At 30.0% G+C, this 20,102-nt stretch overlaps 1 protein-coding gene across 1 annotated transcript in view; it reads right to left on the minus strand.

Annotated features, from left to right (window-relative positions):
* The window catches only part of sev (receptor protein-tyrosine kinase sevenless), a 95,933-nt gene that overhangs the window by 42,299 nt on the left and 33,532 nt on the right, over positions 1–20,102 (minus strand). Inside the window, exons 3-8 of the mRNA XM_043048239.3 lie at positions 13,799–13,858; positions 12,966–12,998; positions 12,520–12,580; positions 11,250–11,558; positions 9,927–10,078; positions 616–766 (exon numbers count right to left, since the gene is read on the minus strand). Of these exons, the coding sequence (XP_042904173.2) occupies positions 616–766; positions 9,927–10,078; positions 11,250–11,558; positions 12,520–12,580; positions 12,966–12,998; positions 13,799–13,858 (766 nt within the window). The remainder of the gene's footprint in view (positions 1–615; positions 767–9,926; positions 10,079–11,249; positions 11,559–12,519; positions 12,581–12,965; positions 12,999–13,798; positions 13,859–20,102) is intronic.

The raw sequence follows: 20,102 nt of genomic DNA on the forward strand, positions 1-20,102 counted from the left end.
ATATGAATATTTCATATGTATATTTCAATAATATGAATATTTCATCTCCTAATGACAAAATGTTAATTTAAGGTCAAGAAGTATAAAGTATAAATCATGCTTTTAATAGTATTTTTGTTGAATTTTATTAAAGCATTCAAATAATTTAATTTATAAAAGTTTGCATTTATTTAAAACTTAACAAAGAAACATTCAAACCACTGATTTCATGCAGACAAAATCGTAAAAAAATAATTAAAACATGTAAAGTACAAAAACTCATTTGATTATTTCTAAAAAGAATTAAAATTATCCATTTTAGCTGAAAACTTGTCTGAAACAATCCTTTTTTTTGTGTTTAAAATTATTTTAAATGCTTTCGTTGTTAAAAACACGAACTAGAACTGATTAAAACTCAACTCTATTTTTAAAAAACTTCCAATACCAACGTTAAAAAACAACTTTTAATTATTTTAAACATAACAGTGCGAACGAAAAAGAACATCATATCAATAAACAAAACTGAAAAACATCAGTGGCGTAACTAGATCACTCATCGCATTTTAGTTTATTGTCGTTTTCAAATAAATGATCTAGTTCATTGCTTTTAATATTCGTAAACATTAGAATACTTACTGGACGTCTCTTTCGACAATGTTGTGACATTCCGTTCGTCCATGGGTCCTTCGCCCATTGAATTCCTTATACTTAACAAAACTTTATAAGTTGTATTTTCTTTTAAACCATTTATCATGTAGTGCAATCCATCTGATGTATCAGAAATATCCTGATGGAAAAAAAAAGAAAAACATCAGTTAATTAATGACTCAAACAATGACGGAAAAGAGAGTTTGATAACATAAAATGAGTGATTCAAGTGAGACTAGGACAAAAATTAAGTTACATAGGATTAAATGAATAATGCAAGTTGGACTTAAACAAAACTGCTTACTCTTTAATCATATTATTTCAATTTTGTTACTTCTTACAAAAATAATTCTGTAGAAAATTGTGAAAAAAAGTTTGAATTGATTACTGAAAATAAATTTAAATAACTACGCCAGACCGTTATTGCATTTCTTCTCCAGACTCTTTTATGTAATACGACATTCTTAATCTAAGTATAGTAAAAAAAATCTTTGTAAATATTAGCAAAATAAAGGTGACAGCTATTTTAAATTAGTATTTAATAAGAACTTAGAAACAGAAAAGGAAAAGAACGATTAGAAAAATAAACTCGGAATATACAAGAAATAGAAGTTGCCAGATTACGAAAGTGCAACTCTACAAGAAAAAAAATATATCGTGAGGCTCGCTGATAGCATGCTCGATTTATAACAGCCTCCTTCGAGCATGAAAACAGTCAGTAGTCAATATTGTCACTCAAAGAACTGCTCTCACACCAAGTAATGTCTTTTGAGCATAAAACTGAGGTACTGGAAGTGCCTTCGTCAGAATGTCTGCTCGTTGCTCATCACTTCTGACGTAGCCTAGTTCAAAATGTCCTTTAGCAAACTCATCTTGAACAAACTTGTATCTTTGATCGATGTGCTTAGTGCGAGCGTGAAACATCGGATTTTTGATGTACTTGATGGTACTTTGATTATCAATCTGGAGGATTGGTAATGAGACGTCGTTGGCTATCTCGGCAAACAGGCGCTTTAACCATATCAGATCTTTTGTCGCATCCGCTGCTGCCATAAACTCTGCTTCTGTTGTTGAATTAGATATAGCCTCCTGCAACTTACTTCTCCAAGTAATTGCACCTCCACCGTAGAAAGATATCACACCTGTGCGAGATCTTCGAGTTTCAGCACAACTGTTGTTATCTGCATCACTAAACAACATAAGGCTTCTATCATCTGTACTGCTATATACAATGCCATGTGCAACGGTAGTACGAAGGTACCTGAATGTAGTCTGTACAATTTCCCAATCAGTTTCTGTGGGATTATCCAATTTACGAGATACTAAACTTACTGCATAAGCAATGTCAGGTCGGGTTCCCATCGCTAAATAAAGTAAGCTACCTACTGCTGATCTATATGGAATGTGACTGCTAAGAGGATTTGCCTCCTTGATCTTTATCATCCCATCAGCATTCGGAAGTTCATATTCAACTTTCAGATTTGCCTTTTTCACCGGAATGCGTGATGTTTTGGTAGCATCCCCAAAACGCTCTAGCATCTTTTTAGTGAATGCTTCTTGGTGCAAAAAGATTGAGCCGTCTTTCAACTGTTCAACTTGTAGACCAAGAAAACAATTTAACGTTGTCACTCTAAGGTTAAAATGTTGCTTGAGTTCGTTCATAAAGGTGAAGAATGATGCTTCGTCTTGTACAGCGACAATACCATCATCGACATAAATCGCCATCAGCATCTTGTGTCCCGAATCTTTACGAGTGAAGAGGCAGTGGTCAGATTTGCTTTGGGTCATACCATGTTTCTTTAGCACGTCGGTAAACTTGGCATTGTTTAAGACCGTACAAAGGTCGGATCATCCTGCATATACGTCCGCTTCCGTCATCATATCCTTCGGGTTGATACATGTATATATCTTCAGTCAAATCACCATAAAGGAAAGCTGTCTCCACGTCAATTTGAAATAATTTTAATTTCTCCTTAGCTGCTGTTGCAATTAGAGCTCGAATAGTGTCGTAGCGACACACTGGGCTAAAAGTCTCCCCGTAGTCGATATCTTTCGTCTGCGTATATCCTTTCGCGACTAATCGAGCCTTAAATCTTTCGATAGAGCCGTCTGGGTTAGTCTTCACTTTGTAAACCCAGCGATTTGCAAGAATCTTTCTTCCTTCAGGTGGTTCAACAAGTTTCCACGTACCGTGCTTGTTTTGCGAAGACATCTCTTCGTCCATGGCTCGTTTCCAGTTGACATGCATCGAAGACTTCATAGCTTCTTCATATGATTGGGGTTCTGTCAAATTCAGGATGCTGCTGTAGACTTCATAGTCGTTAAATCTGGGTGGGCGGCGTGTAGTTGATCGGTCACGCAATCCATACGTCGTCATCTGTGATAGTTCATCTTCTACATTGCGAAGATTTTCACCCTCCTGTAAGTCAGTACCGTCGGAACTGCCTGAAATTTCAAACTGCATACCAGTTGATGTACTAGTACTGACACTAGAAGTCGTTTCTGAAAACAAGGAAGTGGGACCTATCTGCTGCTCGTTGAACACCACATTGGCACTCTTGATTGTGTCATTCTTTGATGGTATGAAGACACGATAGCCATCATAATCACAATATCCAACCAAATATCCCTTTACAGCCTTGTCGTCCAGTTTACTTCTGTTGGTATCCGGTACATGTACAAAAGCAGTTGATCCAAAAATTCGAAACTTGTCGATTTTCGGCTTGCGTCCGAACCATACTTCGAATGGAGATTTTCCTGTGATTTTACTTGGTCCAGTTCGATTAAGAATGTAGACAGCCGTCGATGCTGATTCTGCCCATAAAAACTGTGGTAAGCCTGTATCTTTGAGCATAGTACGAACTGTGTCCATTATTGTGCGGTTTTTTCTCTCAACTGCACCATTTTGTTCTGGTGTGTACGGCATAGTGATTCTTAACTTGATGCCTTCATCATCAGTCAGTTTAGCCATCTTAGCATTTTCGAACTCACGACCACCGTCTGTAACCAGTTCTTTCACATTTATGCCGTCTTTATTAGCCCGAGTAAGAAACGATCTAACTTTATCAACAGCTTCATCTTTGTGTCTCAGAAATTCTACACTTCGAAATTTTGAATAATTATCTTTGATTACTAGCATGTACTTCTTTCCTCCTCGCGATAAAATTGGTGATTCGAGTAAATCTGCATGTATGATTTCACCTGACTCCTTCGCTTTAAATCGTTTTGATTTGAAAGTCCGTCGGCACTGTTTACCATACCTGCAAGGTTCACAAAAGAGTTCATCATCAATGAAATCTATACCATTTTGGCGCAAGTACTGTTTCACATATTGTACTCCCTGATGCCCAAGTCTTCTGTGCCAAACTGATAATGGCAACTTTGTCGTTGTCACCATTGTTGTATCTTGGTAAGGTGTTGTTACGTCATCATCGACCAGGTAAGCAGAAGCAGCAGAACCTCCTTCTGGCTTGACCGGTTTTGCACGTAATTCAAAAAGTCCACTAGATGAGCATGGAGCTTCTAAAAGTACATTTTCAGGGTTTTCTTTACGAAAGAAACGACAAACCATGTCATCCGAATCTCCGAAGTTTGAGATTCCTCGTTTCATCGCCTTTGAAGCTGATAGTAAATTTTTGCTGATATCTGGTGCATACAATACATCACTGAGCTCAATAGACTTTTGCAGGGTTCCAACAGTTGCGCACATGTCAATTTCTCCGCAGCCATACGCTGGTATTGTCTGTTTGTTACCAACTACGATTTCTACTGGCTTGTCAAAATGACGATACGTCTTGAAATATTCGGCTGAATTTGTGATGTGTGCTGTAGCTCCATCGTCTTTGAGCCACACATTTCGGCTACTGTCATTTTGGCAAATAAATGCACTACAATGAGTAGTAAGAAAAGTTTCGGTTTTATTACCTGGCATCTTTGGCTTGTCTGGAAAATCAGGACAAAATTTTCCCATGTGCCCTGGCTTATTGCACCGAAAACAGTTGCCACGAAAACTTTTCACACCATCATTGGCCTTACTAAGTTTTATACCTGTAGCTGTTGAAGGTTGAGATTTTCTCGCCATCTGGGACCTTGTCCCCTTCCTCCATTTCTTCTCTCCGTTGGCACCGTGCCTTGCACCGCTTGTTACAAAAGCTGTTGTAGCGTCTTTTTTCGCGCATACACTTTGCCTTTGAAGGCGCATCTTTATTTGTTCCATCAGTCTCTCGGGTGACTTTTCAGCTTTTGGTATCGAGTCCCACTGGGACTTGAACTCCTTGTATTCGTCATCCGGAAGAATCGATAATATGCGCGGCATAAGCAGATTTTGGGGCAACTTTCCTTCGCCGCTCGCCTCCTGTTCCCGTTGCAACTCGACCCATAACGTACGCAAACGTGCGAGAGATTTCATTACGTCTTCATCCTTCTCTATTTTGAAAGTGAAAAATTGTTGAAGGAGAGTATCCAATTTTACACTCGACACTTTGTCGAAGTTGTTCAGCAACTCCTTCCATATTTCCTGTGCAGAGTTACCATGCATGCGAATTAGATTTAAAATATCCGCCGACACATTTGATCGAATAATTATTGCGGCTTTTGCATTCGTCTTTGTGTAGGATACGAGCGCTTTGTTGTATTCGTTGACCGCTTCGGCACTGGCGTCTTTCACAGGTACCGACGGTTCTACAACTGAGCCATCCAGAATTCCAACACAATCATTTAAGACGAATAAAGAGTTGATTTCTAATTTCCAGTCAGTCCAGTTGGACGCACCTTCCAACTTCGTGCACTGTATAAAGTTCTTTCCTTCCATCGCCAAACTGTTAATCCACAAAAATGAGCAATCACTTCACCACTAACGTTAATGAAAAACGAAGTACTACTCACGATTTGGCATACAAAAGTTCATACACGTCGTCAAAAACAACTATCCACGCAGTAAAACGTTGCTAATAGCCCATAACCTGTTGTAAATATTAGCAAAATAAAGGTGACAGCTATTTTAAATTAGTATTTAATAAGAACTTAGAAACAGAAAAGGAAAAGAACGATTAGAAAAATAAACTCGGAATATACAAGAAATAGAAGTTGCCAGATTACGAAAGTGCAACTCTACAAGAAAAAAAATATATCGTGAGGCTCGCTGATAGCATGCTCGATTTATAACAGCACTGAAAAATTCATTTATGATAGTCCAAAGAGATTACTTACAAGAATTGTGTCCCTTTTCACAAAATTTAATTTCGTCAAAGAATTTCTCTATCACAAAATTTAATTTCGTCAAAGAATTTCTCTATCACAAAATGTTAATTCCCTTCCCCCCGTGATTTTAACAGTGGGAAGACTCATTTCTCACTTCGATGCCAGTTAGTTTTTCTTAGTTTTAAAATATTGTTCTTATCAACAAATCAGTTCTGTTTCTTTGCAACTTTATTTTATACTTTTTCCAAAACTTTTTTTAGAAAGTATTTTGTCTAGGTTATCAGAAACTGAATTTTAGAACGTTAACCATTCATTATATTTTAATTAAAAAAAATTGTTAGTTTGCGAAAATGGAAGAATTATTTTAATTCTAATAGGAGATTACTTGAATAAAAATATTATTTATAACACAAACTGTGATTTATATCTTTACATGCATTTATATAATATATAAAGGAATATAATGTATAAGGAATATAATATAATTCGCGATCGCAACGAACTATAGGGGCCGTTGTTGTATGAGACTAATACCTGCGATTTCTATATGAACAGTCATTCAGTTACTCTAGAGACGTCGTTAATGTAGCACGTAGCATTGCAACGTTCCTTCTTTATTGTGGCTAATTAAATTTAAAAAAGAAAAATGCTTGATATTCTTTCTTATGCAAACGAAAACAAAATGGTATCTCTTTTTATTAGAGAAGGAATATCCAAAACACATCGGAAAAATATTTGTACATTAACAGAAAAAAATATGTATATTCTTATAAGAGTTAAAACCTAATGCCCGAGAAATAGTTGTACTAAATTTAATGATATAACATGAAAGACCTATTTAAACTTTACATTCCATAGTTTTAAGAATCATATTACTTCAAAAATTAAAATGAACAAAAAGTATACACAAGCCTCATAATTTTATGAAATTTAGTTTTGTAAACAAAGTTTTTTGACAACAATTTTTATCAAAAAATTTCAAGTTTCAATAAAAATCATTATTTAGAAACTAAGAAACGTAAAATAAAGAATGCTGACGAAACAAAAACAAAAAATCAATTCTTTTTTGTCGCCATTTTTAGTGCTACGAAAATTCGTCTTTGGGATTTGCCAAAAACAAAACAAGATGCAATTTTATTTTTTCAGGAGGGAAATATTTTACCGAAAAAACGAAAATTTACCAATTTCCACAACATGAAACTTTATCTTGGTAAACGTACGCCTTGGAAATGTTATTTCATTTGGAATCTTATTTATCAGAGTTCATATGGCGATATGATTGTTTTGAATCTATGCTAAACTCTATATCGGCTCATTTTCCACCGAAATCCGATTGACTATTTTGATTTTAAATAAAGTGTTTTATTTTAAGGAATTTTAAGTGTAGATTGGCGGCACTTAAAAACCGCCAAATCTGTAGCGGCGGTGGCGTTAATACGTAAGTACCGAATTTTTATTCCATACTTTTCTGAATCATATTACTTCAAACATTGGAATATACAAGAAGTATACATAAACACATAATGTTATACCATTTAATTTTTATAAAAAAGAATTTTGAGAACAATTTTTATCAAAAAATTATAAACTAAAAAACGGAAAATAAAGAATTCTTAGGATAAAAAAGCGATTTTAAGAATTCTTTACATTGAAATAAAAACTTTCATATTGTTTCTTTTTTTATTATTCTTATAGTTCTTAATCAGACGTAAGAAACCATTCTGTAGAGAACCATCATCAAATGAAAAAAAAAAATATTTACAAGCAAATTTTTTATTGTAAAAATCATTGCACTTACCTGATTTATAATTCCCGGAGAATTCCAAAATGATAAGTTCCTTGTTTGAAAACTTTATTCTCAAATAATAGATACATAGTTTATCCCTTCATTACTTTTAGATAACATGCTACACAGCAAAATTTTTTAATTGATGTGAATTTGAATATGTATCTAAAAACAGAATAGCTAAATTCTAGTTGAACTTATTCTTTCAAAACTAAAAAATACTTACCAAGAAAACGATTCAAATTAATTAAGAATAAGCACAAATGGCACTATTTCAAGCAACTTGGATAATTTTTTATTGTTGTTTTCCGAATTATATGGATACAGAAATATATACTATTCTATAACGAAGAAGAATATGCTATAACTATTACAATTCTGTATGTTCTGAATTCATATTTATTCACTGGAATGACGAAAGCAATGGTGACTTCACTTTAATTCGTAATGAATTGAAGACAGAAGAAATGCATATTACCTTAATACACACATCAGTAACAGTATCCGAAATCGTAAGTCATCAGTTGCAAGTTTGTTGATAATAGAAATTAAAAATTATTGAGGAATTTTTCTTCAAATGTTTGGCGTGTTCTGTTCCTGAAAGATTTACTAATATTCTGGAGATTTTTTTCAAGTTCTTCGGCCTTTTCCTTAGGGAAATTTTGTTTCTTATTTGCTGCTAAAAAGTGGCGTCTGATTCTGTCAATGATTTCGATGGAACTAAAGGAAAACGTGATAAATTAATGTCTGATATTTACAGGCTCCCGCTAGACGGCGTACTCGAGCGTTGCGATCGCGAATATAACAACATATTTATGCCTCGGGATACGTCAAAATCTTTTGCATGGAAACGTATCATGAATTGGGTATAATATAGCCTACGTCACAGGTTGTGTTGTTCCTACTAAATTTAACCCATGAACGGCATTTTCTGCGAGCCTAACTTCAAGCCACAAATAAACAAACGAAGTGTTCGATCGTTTAAATAGCTGCTCGCCAGATTTTATTGCATTATAAAGAAAAGTTATTGAAACTAAATACAACTAAATAAACAACAACAACTAAAACAAACAACAACAACTACTAATAGCAATAACTAAATAAACAACAACTAAATTCCATTCGTTTAGCATTGCGTCATATGTTGTTCCTACTAAATCGAAGTAGTTGTGTTTTTTTCATATTATACCCAATTAAAAATCTATTGAAAGAATCTAAACACTGAAGATGCCCAGTTTTAACAGATATCAAAATGGACACTACAAGAACAATTTTTTAAAAAAATTACGGATAATTTGACAAAAAAAATGAAAACATTCATTCATAACTTACAAACAAAAGGAAGCTTTCAGTTCATAAATCATATGAAATCGTTTGCTAATTATAAAAGTAAAACTCATTTGTGATAATATTTCTCTTGTTGATTAAATTTCGTGAAAAACTGTATTTAAAATATCGTCTGATATTTAAAAGTTAACTGTGAAACATGATGCATTGATTCCACTAATTTCCTATTATAAATACACCGTGTTAAATAGTTTAATAAGTCCATAGTGATGATTATAACGTGAAATTATTTCTTATAGAATAATAAAAAGATCTTCAAGTTTAGTTTTGCCAACATTTGAGGAAATAATTCAGTGAATTATAAAAGCGATGCTCATTCGTGACTAATAAAAACGTTTGACTTATATTAACCTTTTCTTTATTTTCGAAAGAACTTTTCAAAGTGGAGTCGAACAAAGGAACCATTTAGGTAAAATAAAAATAATCACTATTCATGCATAAATGTGTCTCGTACTGTTTGCTATCATACTGCCTCGTTAATGAAAGATATTTAAAATTATTATTTCATCGTACAATGAATTTTGATTGAAATATAATTGTAATTGTAATTGTGTATTGTTAAAGCTAAAATCTAATTATCTAAAAATGTAAATATTATAACTATATTTAGGGTACTATAGTGTTAATTAATAATTTTATGCAATAAATTTTTTAATAAATTCAATTAAACAAAGTACTGATAAAATTCAGTAAAATCATTTTTAGTTTTTTTTTTAATAGGGTGCCGCAAGTGACGTAGAATGGGTATCTCGATCCTGATTGGTTGTTAAAACGCGCCATTCGTTTACATTAGCAACTGACCCTTATATTCTATTTCGAGTAAGACAAATCCGTAAAGTATCAATTCTCTTAAGTGATGCATTCTTTTAAAAAGATTTTGAATGCATCATCCGAAATATCCATTTTTACCGTAAAATATTATACTGTAAATTTATAAGAAATAGAATAAAATAGCCTAAATTCTTACCTTAATCATAATGTTTCCACTAGGGTATTCGTATATGTACAATACATAAGATAAAATAGGTCCATTGGGATATGGAGGTGGGTCAAAACTTAAGGACACACGACTAGGACTCACTACAGTTAAACACGTAATCACAGGAGCTGTAGAGGGAGCTGAAAATAATGATCACAAAAATCTTAAAAAATTGAAAGATCTTTTTTCGTACTTTAAAAATATAAAATTGCAAATAATTCTTTTTTTTTTTTAGATAATTAAAAAAATTTTTTTATCTCAAATAGAACAGCAGATAAGACTTGTTTTCGTTTTTCCTCACTTCAAAATTCAAGTGACGCTGAAACTGATTATTGCTTATACATTTATAATGATTGTTTATTCATGATTTTTCAAATTTAAAACAAATTGTCTCAGAAATTGCATGAAATTTTGAATTCATTGTTCGGAATTTGTAAAAATTTCCATAGATTATTGAATATTTTTTTAAATCAAAAAAGGAATAAGGAAAGCATACATTTTAGAATTTCTCAAACACCAATCAATACACGGCTAAAATTTTCATTCTAAAATTTCCTTGCAAAATAACCGGTTGCAGTCTGCCAGTTCCCTTTGAAGCCATTTACATCTAGTATGGATTCAAAACCATATAAATGAAATTGAAATGGTTAATTGTTAGGCTTTTCCTTAGGTAATGGACATTCTCCTACAACTTTACTCTTTGGAGTTAAGTTGCGGATGAGATGTGTTTTGTCAAGGATACCGTGGAATCTAGTTTATCTAGTGGTGTCTTCTATCACAAAAGATGGGATATACTAGACATTCTTGCGAAAGCAACGTTGTGTTGTTGACATCTTTGCGTGAATGAGAGTTTCGTATACCAATAGATTAGGATTACCAATAGAGTAGTGCAGGACATTGGAAACTTCTCATATTTTTAAGAAATAGTGGAAATATTGTAATGTCAACACTGAAATACAAACGCCCCGTTCAGCCGGTCATGCGAAAGACAAATTTGCCTTCTCGGCTAAAATGTTTACCACACACTTATCATTATAAAATTACTCGACACACTCCGCTCTGTTAGACATCTGATGATGGAAAAAAATATATGAATCCGTTATCCTTTTCACATGGCACAGCTCCTAGCTTTCGAAAAACGTGTGCTTCATTCTTATTGGCTGTGAGTCTAGTTGGCTCATTAAAATACCGTTTGCTTAACAGTATTAGTTTCACAACTATATAGAACCAGAACGGTTAATAGTTATAGTTAAAACTATATAATAGAAGAAAAAGGAGAAGATTTAAAGCGTTAAATAAAATATTATCTACCTCCATAAGGTAATGTTGATATGACAATACTCTCTTCCGAAAACAAAGGAGGGTAATTCTTCAGCAGTATCCATGCAACACGAAATCTGTACTTTGTATAAGGATGTAAGTTTTCAACATTGAGATAGTTATCCTTCAATAAATGAATAGGATCGTAGTATTCCCAATCGGTCTGGTGCGATCCATCTTTGCGCCACTGCACAAGGTATGAGATATTACGATACTGACTCGGCACCCAACGAATCGTGATGGAACTGTTTGTGCGGGTTTCAGCGACAAGGTATGGTTGAGCAGGAGTTCCAAATTCATCTAAATATAATATCAAGTATTAATGCACACAATATACATATGATACAAACGTGTATAAATAAAATGAAAAGAAAAAGTATTTGAAATTTACAAGAATAATAATATATGACGACATGGAAATAAAACTCTATCATAAAGTTAAAAATTTATAGAATGAATAATCTCATATTAAATATAATTAATATAATTAAGAATGTTCCGTACCAAATTTAAAAAATATAAAATAAAATGTTCACTAGATTAAAACTAGATTTTTAAGTTCCAATATATATATATATATATATATATATATATATATATATATATATATATATATATATATATATATATATATATATATATATATATATATATATATATATATATATATATATATATATATATATATATATATATATATATATATATATATTAAGGAAAATTAGGGAAAAATTGTGTTCATTATTTATGGAGAAAGGGATTCAAATTACAACTTTCGAAAAACATTCCACAACTGCTAGAGATGATAACGGTTTACTGAAAATTCTGGTTTTCAAAATCATAATTCTTATTAACACACATTTAGTAAAAAACTACAAAACTGAAAAGTAAATTTAACCAAACCAATGGTTTTTATGTTCTAAAGTAATGTGATGAAATTACCGAATTTTACAAAATTGATCAAATTTTATTAGATATTATAAAACCATTTTTTATTGTAAATTTTACGATAAGCATTACCAAAATGCATTGGTAGAAATTACTGAGGATTTTGGTGTTTCCCTAGCACAAAATTCACGGTAAACTTTCCCTTATTCTGGTAGTTTTGGCCATATTTTTTTATCTGCGGGACGACTGTTCTTCTGACTTTAAAATCAAGAAATAGCTTTAAAAATTGCGTTAGATTTAATCTAGTTGTTATAAAATAATAGAATAATGCTCAGATAATAATTTTTGAATATAAACAATTAATAATTATTACCTTTCATAGCTTTCATGTACAAATTGATTGCTATACTGCATCCACGGACACAGTATAATCCCTGAAAAGAAAATAATACTGAAAGCATTTGTCTCATCCAATATTTCACAGGTTAAATTATACTTAGGTTCTCAGTTTAAGATATAAAGGTAAGCTTAAGATTAAAGTTAAAGATATAATAAATGATGAATTTTAAATTAGAATTACTATTAAATAAAACAGAAATTGATAAAAGAGATTCCAGCACTTATGCTGGATGCGTAACTTCAAGTTTGCATTTTCCAACTTATTACAACAACATATTTAATATAAAATATTAAAGTTTATTAATGCAGTAAAAGGTCAACAATCATATCTTTATTTATATCTCACTAAAATATATAACTCATGGCTTCAATTTATTTAATAAGTATAATAAAAATAATATTGATTTAAATAAAACTTACCATTTTACTGTTGAAGCCCTGCTTATTTTCTTCCTAAAGAAAAAATAGTTTGTTCATAAAATATTTTTCAATTAATAATTTTTGAGATAATTTCAAAAATCCCCAAATACAATTTAAATCACATGTGATGTTTCAGTTTAAGAGAAATATTTTGAATATGTGAAAGTTTATTTTAGCACATAACAGAATATATTAACACATATGAACATAAAGGGTAACACTGCATTTAATAAACTGGTTGCATTTCTTAAATATGCTTCAGAATCTTCGAGTAACAAATTTGTTGGTTAATACTGGAAAATCAAATGAATCAACAAAAAGTTTTTCAAATGAATCAACCATTTAGTTCCTACCTGAAAACCTTTTTTTGTTTTGTTTTAAAAGGTGAAAAAATGTTTGTAAAGTCAAAAGAAAAGAAAACGTTTATTAAAAAATGTTTTTTATTCAATTATTCATTAAATCATTATTTTCGAAGCATGATCAATTTATTTAAAAAAAATGCAATTGTACAAGATTTTGTGTTATAGCAACTTATGAAATAAAATTTGAGCTTAACCAAATCAAACATGTTTTACTGAGCATGAATCGTCTATTTACATTAAAAGTAAAATATCAGATTTTTTGTTCGATTTATAAGTAATTTATCTATTAAGATGCATTTATTTTAACATAAATTAAAAGCATACACGGAGTATAAGGTATAACAGATATGAATTGAGATTAGTAACTCAAACTGTTATATAATGTTTATTATCGCAATGCCCTTTGCCCAATGCCCTACTATGAATAACATTATGGCAATAAAAATACTATTTTTTTTAAATAATACTCACGCAGACTTCATGGCAGGAAGATGAGCTGGCATTAATCCATAAGTCGCAACCTTCACGGCACTAAAATAATAATAAAAATAACAATTATAATCAAGGCTATTCATAACAAATTGAATTGAAGGAGTGCTAATTGTATGAACAGGGATATTTAGACAAATATTTGACCAACATGAATTTCTTGAAAATAAATTAGCACAAAAATAAGTTAATATTGCTTACAAACATTAAGAAATATTTCATTTTATAAACGAATTCAGTGCATTTAAATATTTTTCTCCTATAAAGAATAATTTTATTATGTTTCTTTTTTATCATAACTTCAGAACTTAATTGAATCACTCAATTTTGAAAAAAAAATTAATTTTTCTATTTTAGAATCATTAAAATCCTGAGAAAAACTAGCATATTTCTTAAATGAAGTCAGAATAATTTTACTTGAGTTCTTGCATTTTTCTGGAAAATTTTTCTTAAACCATAAGTCTATTAATTAGTATCAACGTTTTTCATAATAAAAACTAGCCCATATTCTGAATTTAATTTCGATTTGCGCGTTCAATGCATTTAATAAATACATTGTAAAATCCTATTTATACGCCGATTTTCTGAGAATATTTTTAAAAAAAAATCAAATTCCAAATTGCTGCTGTAATTTAAATTCGAATCACGAACGATGTTTCGAGAAATTCAATATGAATAAATAGTAATTTAACTCTGATTTTATTTTTAATTTTTATTATTCAATGTTTGAACATTACAAAAATTATCTATTCCTTATTGAAGGTTGACACAGCAACCAAGAAAACAATTGTTTCTTTTAACTAATATAAAACTGATGATTTAAAATGGTGAACAATAAGAATAATAACTAGCACATAAAGGCAACTTATTTTTATCAAAAAAAATACATTTTTATTTCAATAAAAAATGTTAAACGAAATTATCTAAATGAATATGGGGTAAATGGCAAATTCAACGTACTACTATCAATAATTGAATAAATTCTATATTGAATTTGAATTCAGCATATCGCAAGATGAAATTGAATAAATTCTGAATAAATGTTAAGATCTTGAGATTTTTCATTTAAAATTAAATAATGTAATAATAATAATGTAATAATTGTGTAATTATAATAATGCAATAATAATTGATACGTTTCATGTAGCAGGATACGCAAGCTATAACAGGATAAATCCTTAAAACTGCCCTATAATTTACAGTAAAACCATTTGCAATTAAAAAATAATCAGATAGCAATATAATCAGATCAGATCAGGTAATAATCAGATAGAAAAATAATCAGATAGTTTTTTTAAAAAAATATTATTTAAACATGTTATCGTAAAATATGTTGCAAGAAAAATGTAATGCCTGATTTCTGTTTTATGTCAATATTTATTATTTTATATAAAATTTAATATATAATTTTAATTATATTATCAATGTTTAAAATTTAAATTTATTTTCGTGACTACACTTCGCTTTTTAGTTTTTTTAATGAAGACGTCAATTTGAGCTTTTTATAATTTAACTAAATAGAGTTTAGGATAAAGCATTTGAAAATAATAATGGTTTTTAAGGAGGTACTTTTATATAATACTTATAATTATACTTATAATAATACTTTTATATAATACTTTTATATAATACTTTTATATAATTCTTATATTATTTTATATAATACTTTTATATAAATACTTTTAGGTAATCAGGTAATTTGTAATCACTTATTTATATAGGTTTATTCGTGTGAATATTTTGTAGGTTTATTGATAAAGAAATTGTATTTTTATGGAGATACTCAGGATACATTTTAAATTTGTTGCATGATATTTGGCAATTAAGCCTCATTGTTATATGATTTTAAGTCATAACACGATAACTGCACTTTAAAAAAAAAACATTATAAAATATATATTACGTACGAAATTCGTATGTTTGTTTTTCAAAATGAAGTCTTGTTCTTTTTTAATATTTTAGACATAAACTAATTAATGTATATTTTTGCATATTAGGCTGGTAAATTTGCTTCTTTTTTTAATTTTTTTTAAATTACTATCTTCTTAATTTATCAAAAAGGGAAAATTTTATCTTTGTCAAATCCTAAATTTTTTTCATCAAAACTACTGCTAATTTTTCTCGCAAACCGTTAGTTCATTTTTAAACCTACAGAGCCAGCCAATTTAGGGAAAAAGCTGGTAACGTAAAAACATGGACCGTTGTTGTCCATCAAGTGCGCTGAAGTCTTGTTTATGCTGTTGCAGGTACCCCGCGTGAGCCTAATAAGGAAGTGGCTCATTAGAGGGTGAGGCTAAAGGGCAATTATCGCGTCGCTCAGACGAATGAAGTCTCTTTCTTCCCTCATTGCTATCTGCTGGCTTAGAAAGCAATTATCCGGGCCAACTTTGCATTCAGTTTCGCGCCCATCTACTCTGGCAGGCTGCAGTCAAGTAAGCATCCTTCTGGTTGATTAGAAGGGAGAGTTTTTTATATGACAATGTCATATGATGGAGGACCCATAATCTGTAACCGCTCTCCCTAGATCTGGGAGATGATGACAATCATCATTTATCGCATGTCGAAACGCGAGCAAAAAATAAAGATGGTTTAGTCATTTTAATTATTATATAAATCAAACAACACATGCTGATTTTTCTTTGGAACTTAAATAAATATTTTACTTTTTTGACATCCAGTAGAGGATGAGTGATTACCTTGAAAGTATAAATGTAGCTGAAATGTCTATCAATGCTTTTATTTGGACTCAAACAAAATTACGATCGCACACATTTGATGATATTTACGTACTTTTACATTTTTTGGATTGATTTTGGCTTGATTGTTACCATCATACTAAGGCTACGTTGACAATCTTTTGAACATTAAATTTTCTTCCAAGGGTTAAGCTCCTTGATAAAGTTGTATTGAAATTTTCCTGCTACGCACCGCTTTCCCTTTGATTTACATGGAGAAACTGGTATTTCAATCCATACATGATAACTTCACTTGGAAACATCTCACTATGTTATGTTTCTCATACATTTATATTAAATGTACTTTTAAGTAGTTAATAAGTATATTTCGATATTAATAACTATTAATTTTTAGTTTAGACAGTTGGAGCAAGTAAGGTGACAGTTTAAATTTTGTTAAACAAATAAATTATTAGTTATCATTTATGTCTTCATAATAGAAATCAGGTTTTTGAATTTATTCTGAATTATTTGTATGGATAGATATATGTATATGTATATATATATATATATATATATATATATATATATATATATATATATATATATATATATATATATATATATATATATACATATACATATATCTATCCATACAAATAATTCAGAATAAATTCAAAAACCTGATTTCTATTATGAAGACATAAATGATAATTAATAATTTATTTGTTTAACAAAATTTAAACTGTCACCTTAATTGCTCCAACAGTCTAAACTTGAAATTAATAGTTATTAATATTTAAATATATTTATTAACTACTTAAATGTACATTTAATATAAATGTATGGGAAATATAACATAGTGAGATGTTTTCAAGCATAGTTATCATATATCGATTGAAATTTTAAAGTGACTTCTAAAAATAAAACGTAAATGTTCAATTTGACTTGAACATAATCATGTCATAATTAACACTTATATTTAACACTCATATTAAATACATCATATTGTATGTAAACATTGAATAAAATCATCACTAATTATTTTTGTTTAAATTTTTAATAAATATATAATACAAAAAATGAGGTTTTTTAAAAATAACTAAGAGTTTTTAAAAAAAACAATTATTTTATCATTAAATTTGGTATACTACGATGTCTAGGGCAACTTATTGATGAACTAAACTTTAAACATTGGCAGTGTCCTTTCAAACATTTTAGTTGCTCGAATTAAAAAGCTGTATGAAGATGTCATAATACAGATGTTATTTGCTCTCGAAAGCTCAGTAGCACAAAGAAGTAAGTTTAAAATGGTCACTTTGAAACAAAATATTTTTTAAAATTTTATTCCCATTAATTTTATTAGAAAAGGTATCAATCATTCTTAGAAAAATTATCAATTATACACCTCTTTCTAGGATCAATTTCAAGCTTATATTACAATATATCTCCATTAAATATGGTACAAATGGTAATATGAGCAAAAAGTAATAAAAAATTTTCTATTCGTCAAAAAATTATAAAATAATATATTTACCCAACAACTATTGCTGATAATGTATTAATCCAATTCATAGAAAAACACAAAGTAGTTAAAAACTGACAATCTTGTTTCATTCACGTAATCCTTATGAGTGACACATATTCCAATTGTCTTATTATTCTTAATAAAAAGCACATAATCCATCTCAATTGCACATAATCCTTGTGAAAGGCGCATAATCCTTGTAAAATCATGTACTTCTTGTAAAGACATATTTAGAATTTTCCATCATTTTCTGGTATTCAAAGTATCAATTGAAAACTAGACGTGCATCGGTACAAACAAATATGTAAAAAAATAACCACTGGATATAATTAGACTGTATCGAAAATTTGCATTATGTACAGTTCTCAACCATTTAAAACACTTTCATGTCTATTTCTCTCTTATGGCTCTATATCTATTAGTATTCAAATAGTTTGACTCGCGTTTTAAATGTGAAATTCGAATAATATTGACATAATTCAGGCAAGTTTTGGGGAATTTTCTTATGTCTAAGACAAAAGGATGATCTTCAAAATATCTCTGATGACCAGAGAGTGAAACATGAATTATACTTCCACCACTCTGAGTGATGATAAGAAAAAGCAGCCAATTGAATCTCGTGAGCTTGAGACAAGTCAGAACATGTCAGAACAGAAAAAGTCAAACTAATCAATCAAGAGAGAAGAGCTTTAGCAAAAAGTATGTTTAGATAAGTGACACAGCGATATAAATTTTATTGTATCGCATATGCGATCTGAATGTTTCCCGATTCGAGAAAGTTCATAATTTTAAGAAGTTTATAAATATTTTTTTTTTCGCGTGAAAATAGTAAAAATCAAAAATTTAATTCTACTTGCCATATTTTCTGCAAACCACACAATTTTGAATCCTTAGTCAAAAATGTTCTTCAAACAATAGATTTTTTTTCGCAATTTGGTATGTCAATATTTTTAAAAACTAAAGTTGTATTTGCATCGCAAATATGAAATCACATCTATTAATTGACATTATCTTAACTTGCAACCTTGCAACTTTTGATAACATAAAACTACGCCATGTATATTGTTGACCCTTAACCATTTTTCAAAGTCGTAACACGAAATGATATTTTTCAAGAATAAAAAATAGTAATAAGACTTCACTATACAATAAACAGAAAGAAAAGCTCGACAGAAATAATTTAACTAAAAAATGCGATGAATAAAAAATAAATAATTTTCGAGGGTTAATTTATCTGAAACTTTCTCCCTCTTTCTGTTGTTTTCTTAACGGGAACTACTCTTTCTTAACGGGAAATAATTTCCCGTAATAGAAACAATACTCAATTTTAGGTATTTTTTGTTTTGCATGTATTTTTTATTGTCAACGTATTTTTATTGACAATGTATCTTTGACAATATTGACAATATATTTATATATATATATATATATATATATATATATATATATATATATATATATATATATATATATATATATATATATATATATATATATATATATATATATATATATATATATATATATATATATATATAGAGGAGAGTGGGGTCAATTGTAACAGGGTACGATTGTAACAGAGCAAATATTTCGAGTGCCGGGCTCTAGATTCGGTTCCTACGTGGCGCACAAGGTGTATTTAATAACTCTACATGTACACCCCTGATGGCAACCATTTTTATGTACTTTTGAAAGAGTTATATCACAAAAGATATTTTCACGCTACGTAAGTACTTTTTTTGGTGTTAGAATATTATATTGTAACATAGTAATTTTGTTTAAACAAATAAAAATTATTAACCGAATATGTAAGTGGACACCTTAATTAACATTTTAAGAAAAAAAAAGATTAGTTTTGTTAATTAACAAGCATTGTTTTTAACAAATGAAGCTGAAATGGCGACTTGGGGACGATTGTAACAATAAGTAAAGGGACGACTGTAACAGCTGAAAATAAATAATCTTATGTTTACAAACCATTACTTAACTCTTTAAGAACCACCAATAGTTTCCTATATCATTTATATTATGTTGCATGTGCATTATTTCATTTGTCACCTTTCACAGCATAAATTAAAATTTT

Source organism: Parasteatoda tepidariorum, chromosome 2 (genome assembly GCF_982258835.1).
Source record: "Parasteatoda tepidariorum strain Cologne lab strain chromosome 2, Ptep-v5.0, whole genome shotgun sequence".
Taxonomy (NCBI): domain Eukaryota; kingdom Metazoa; phylum Arthropoda; class Arachnida; order Araneae; family Theridiidae; genus Parasteatoda; species Parasteatoda tepidariorum.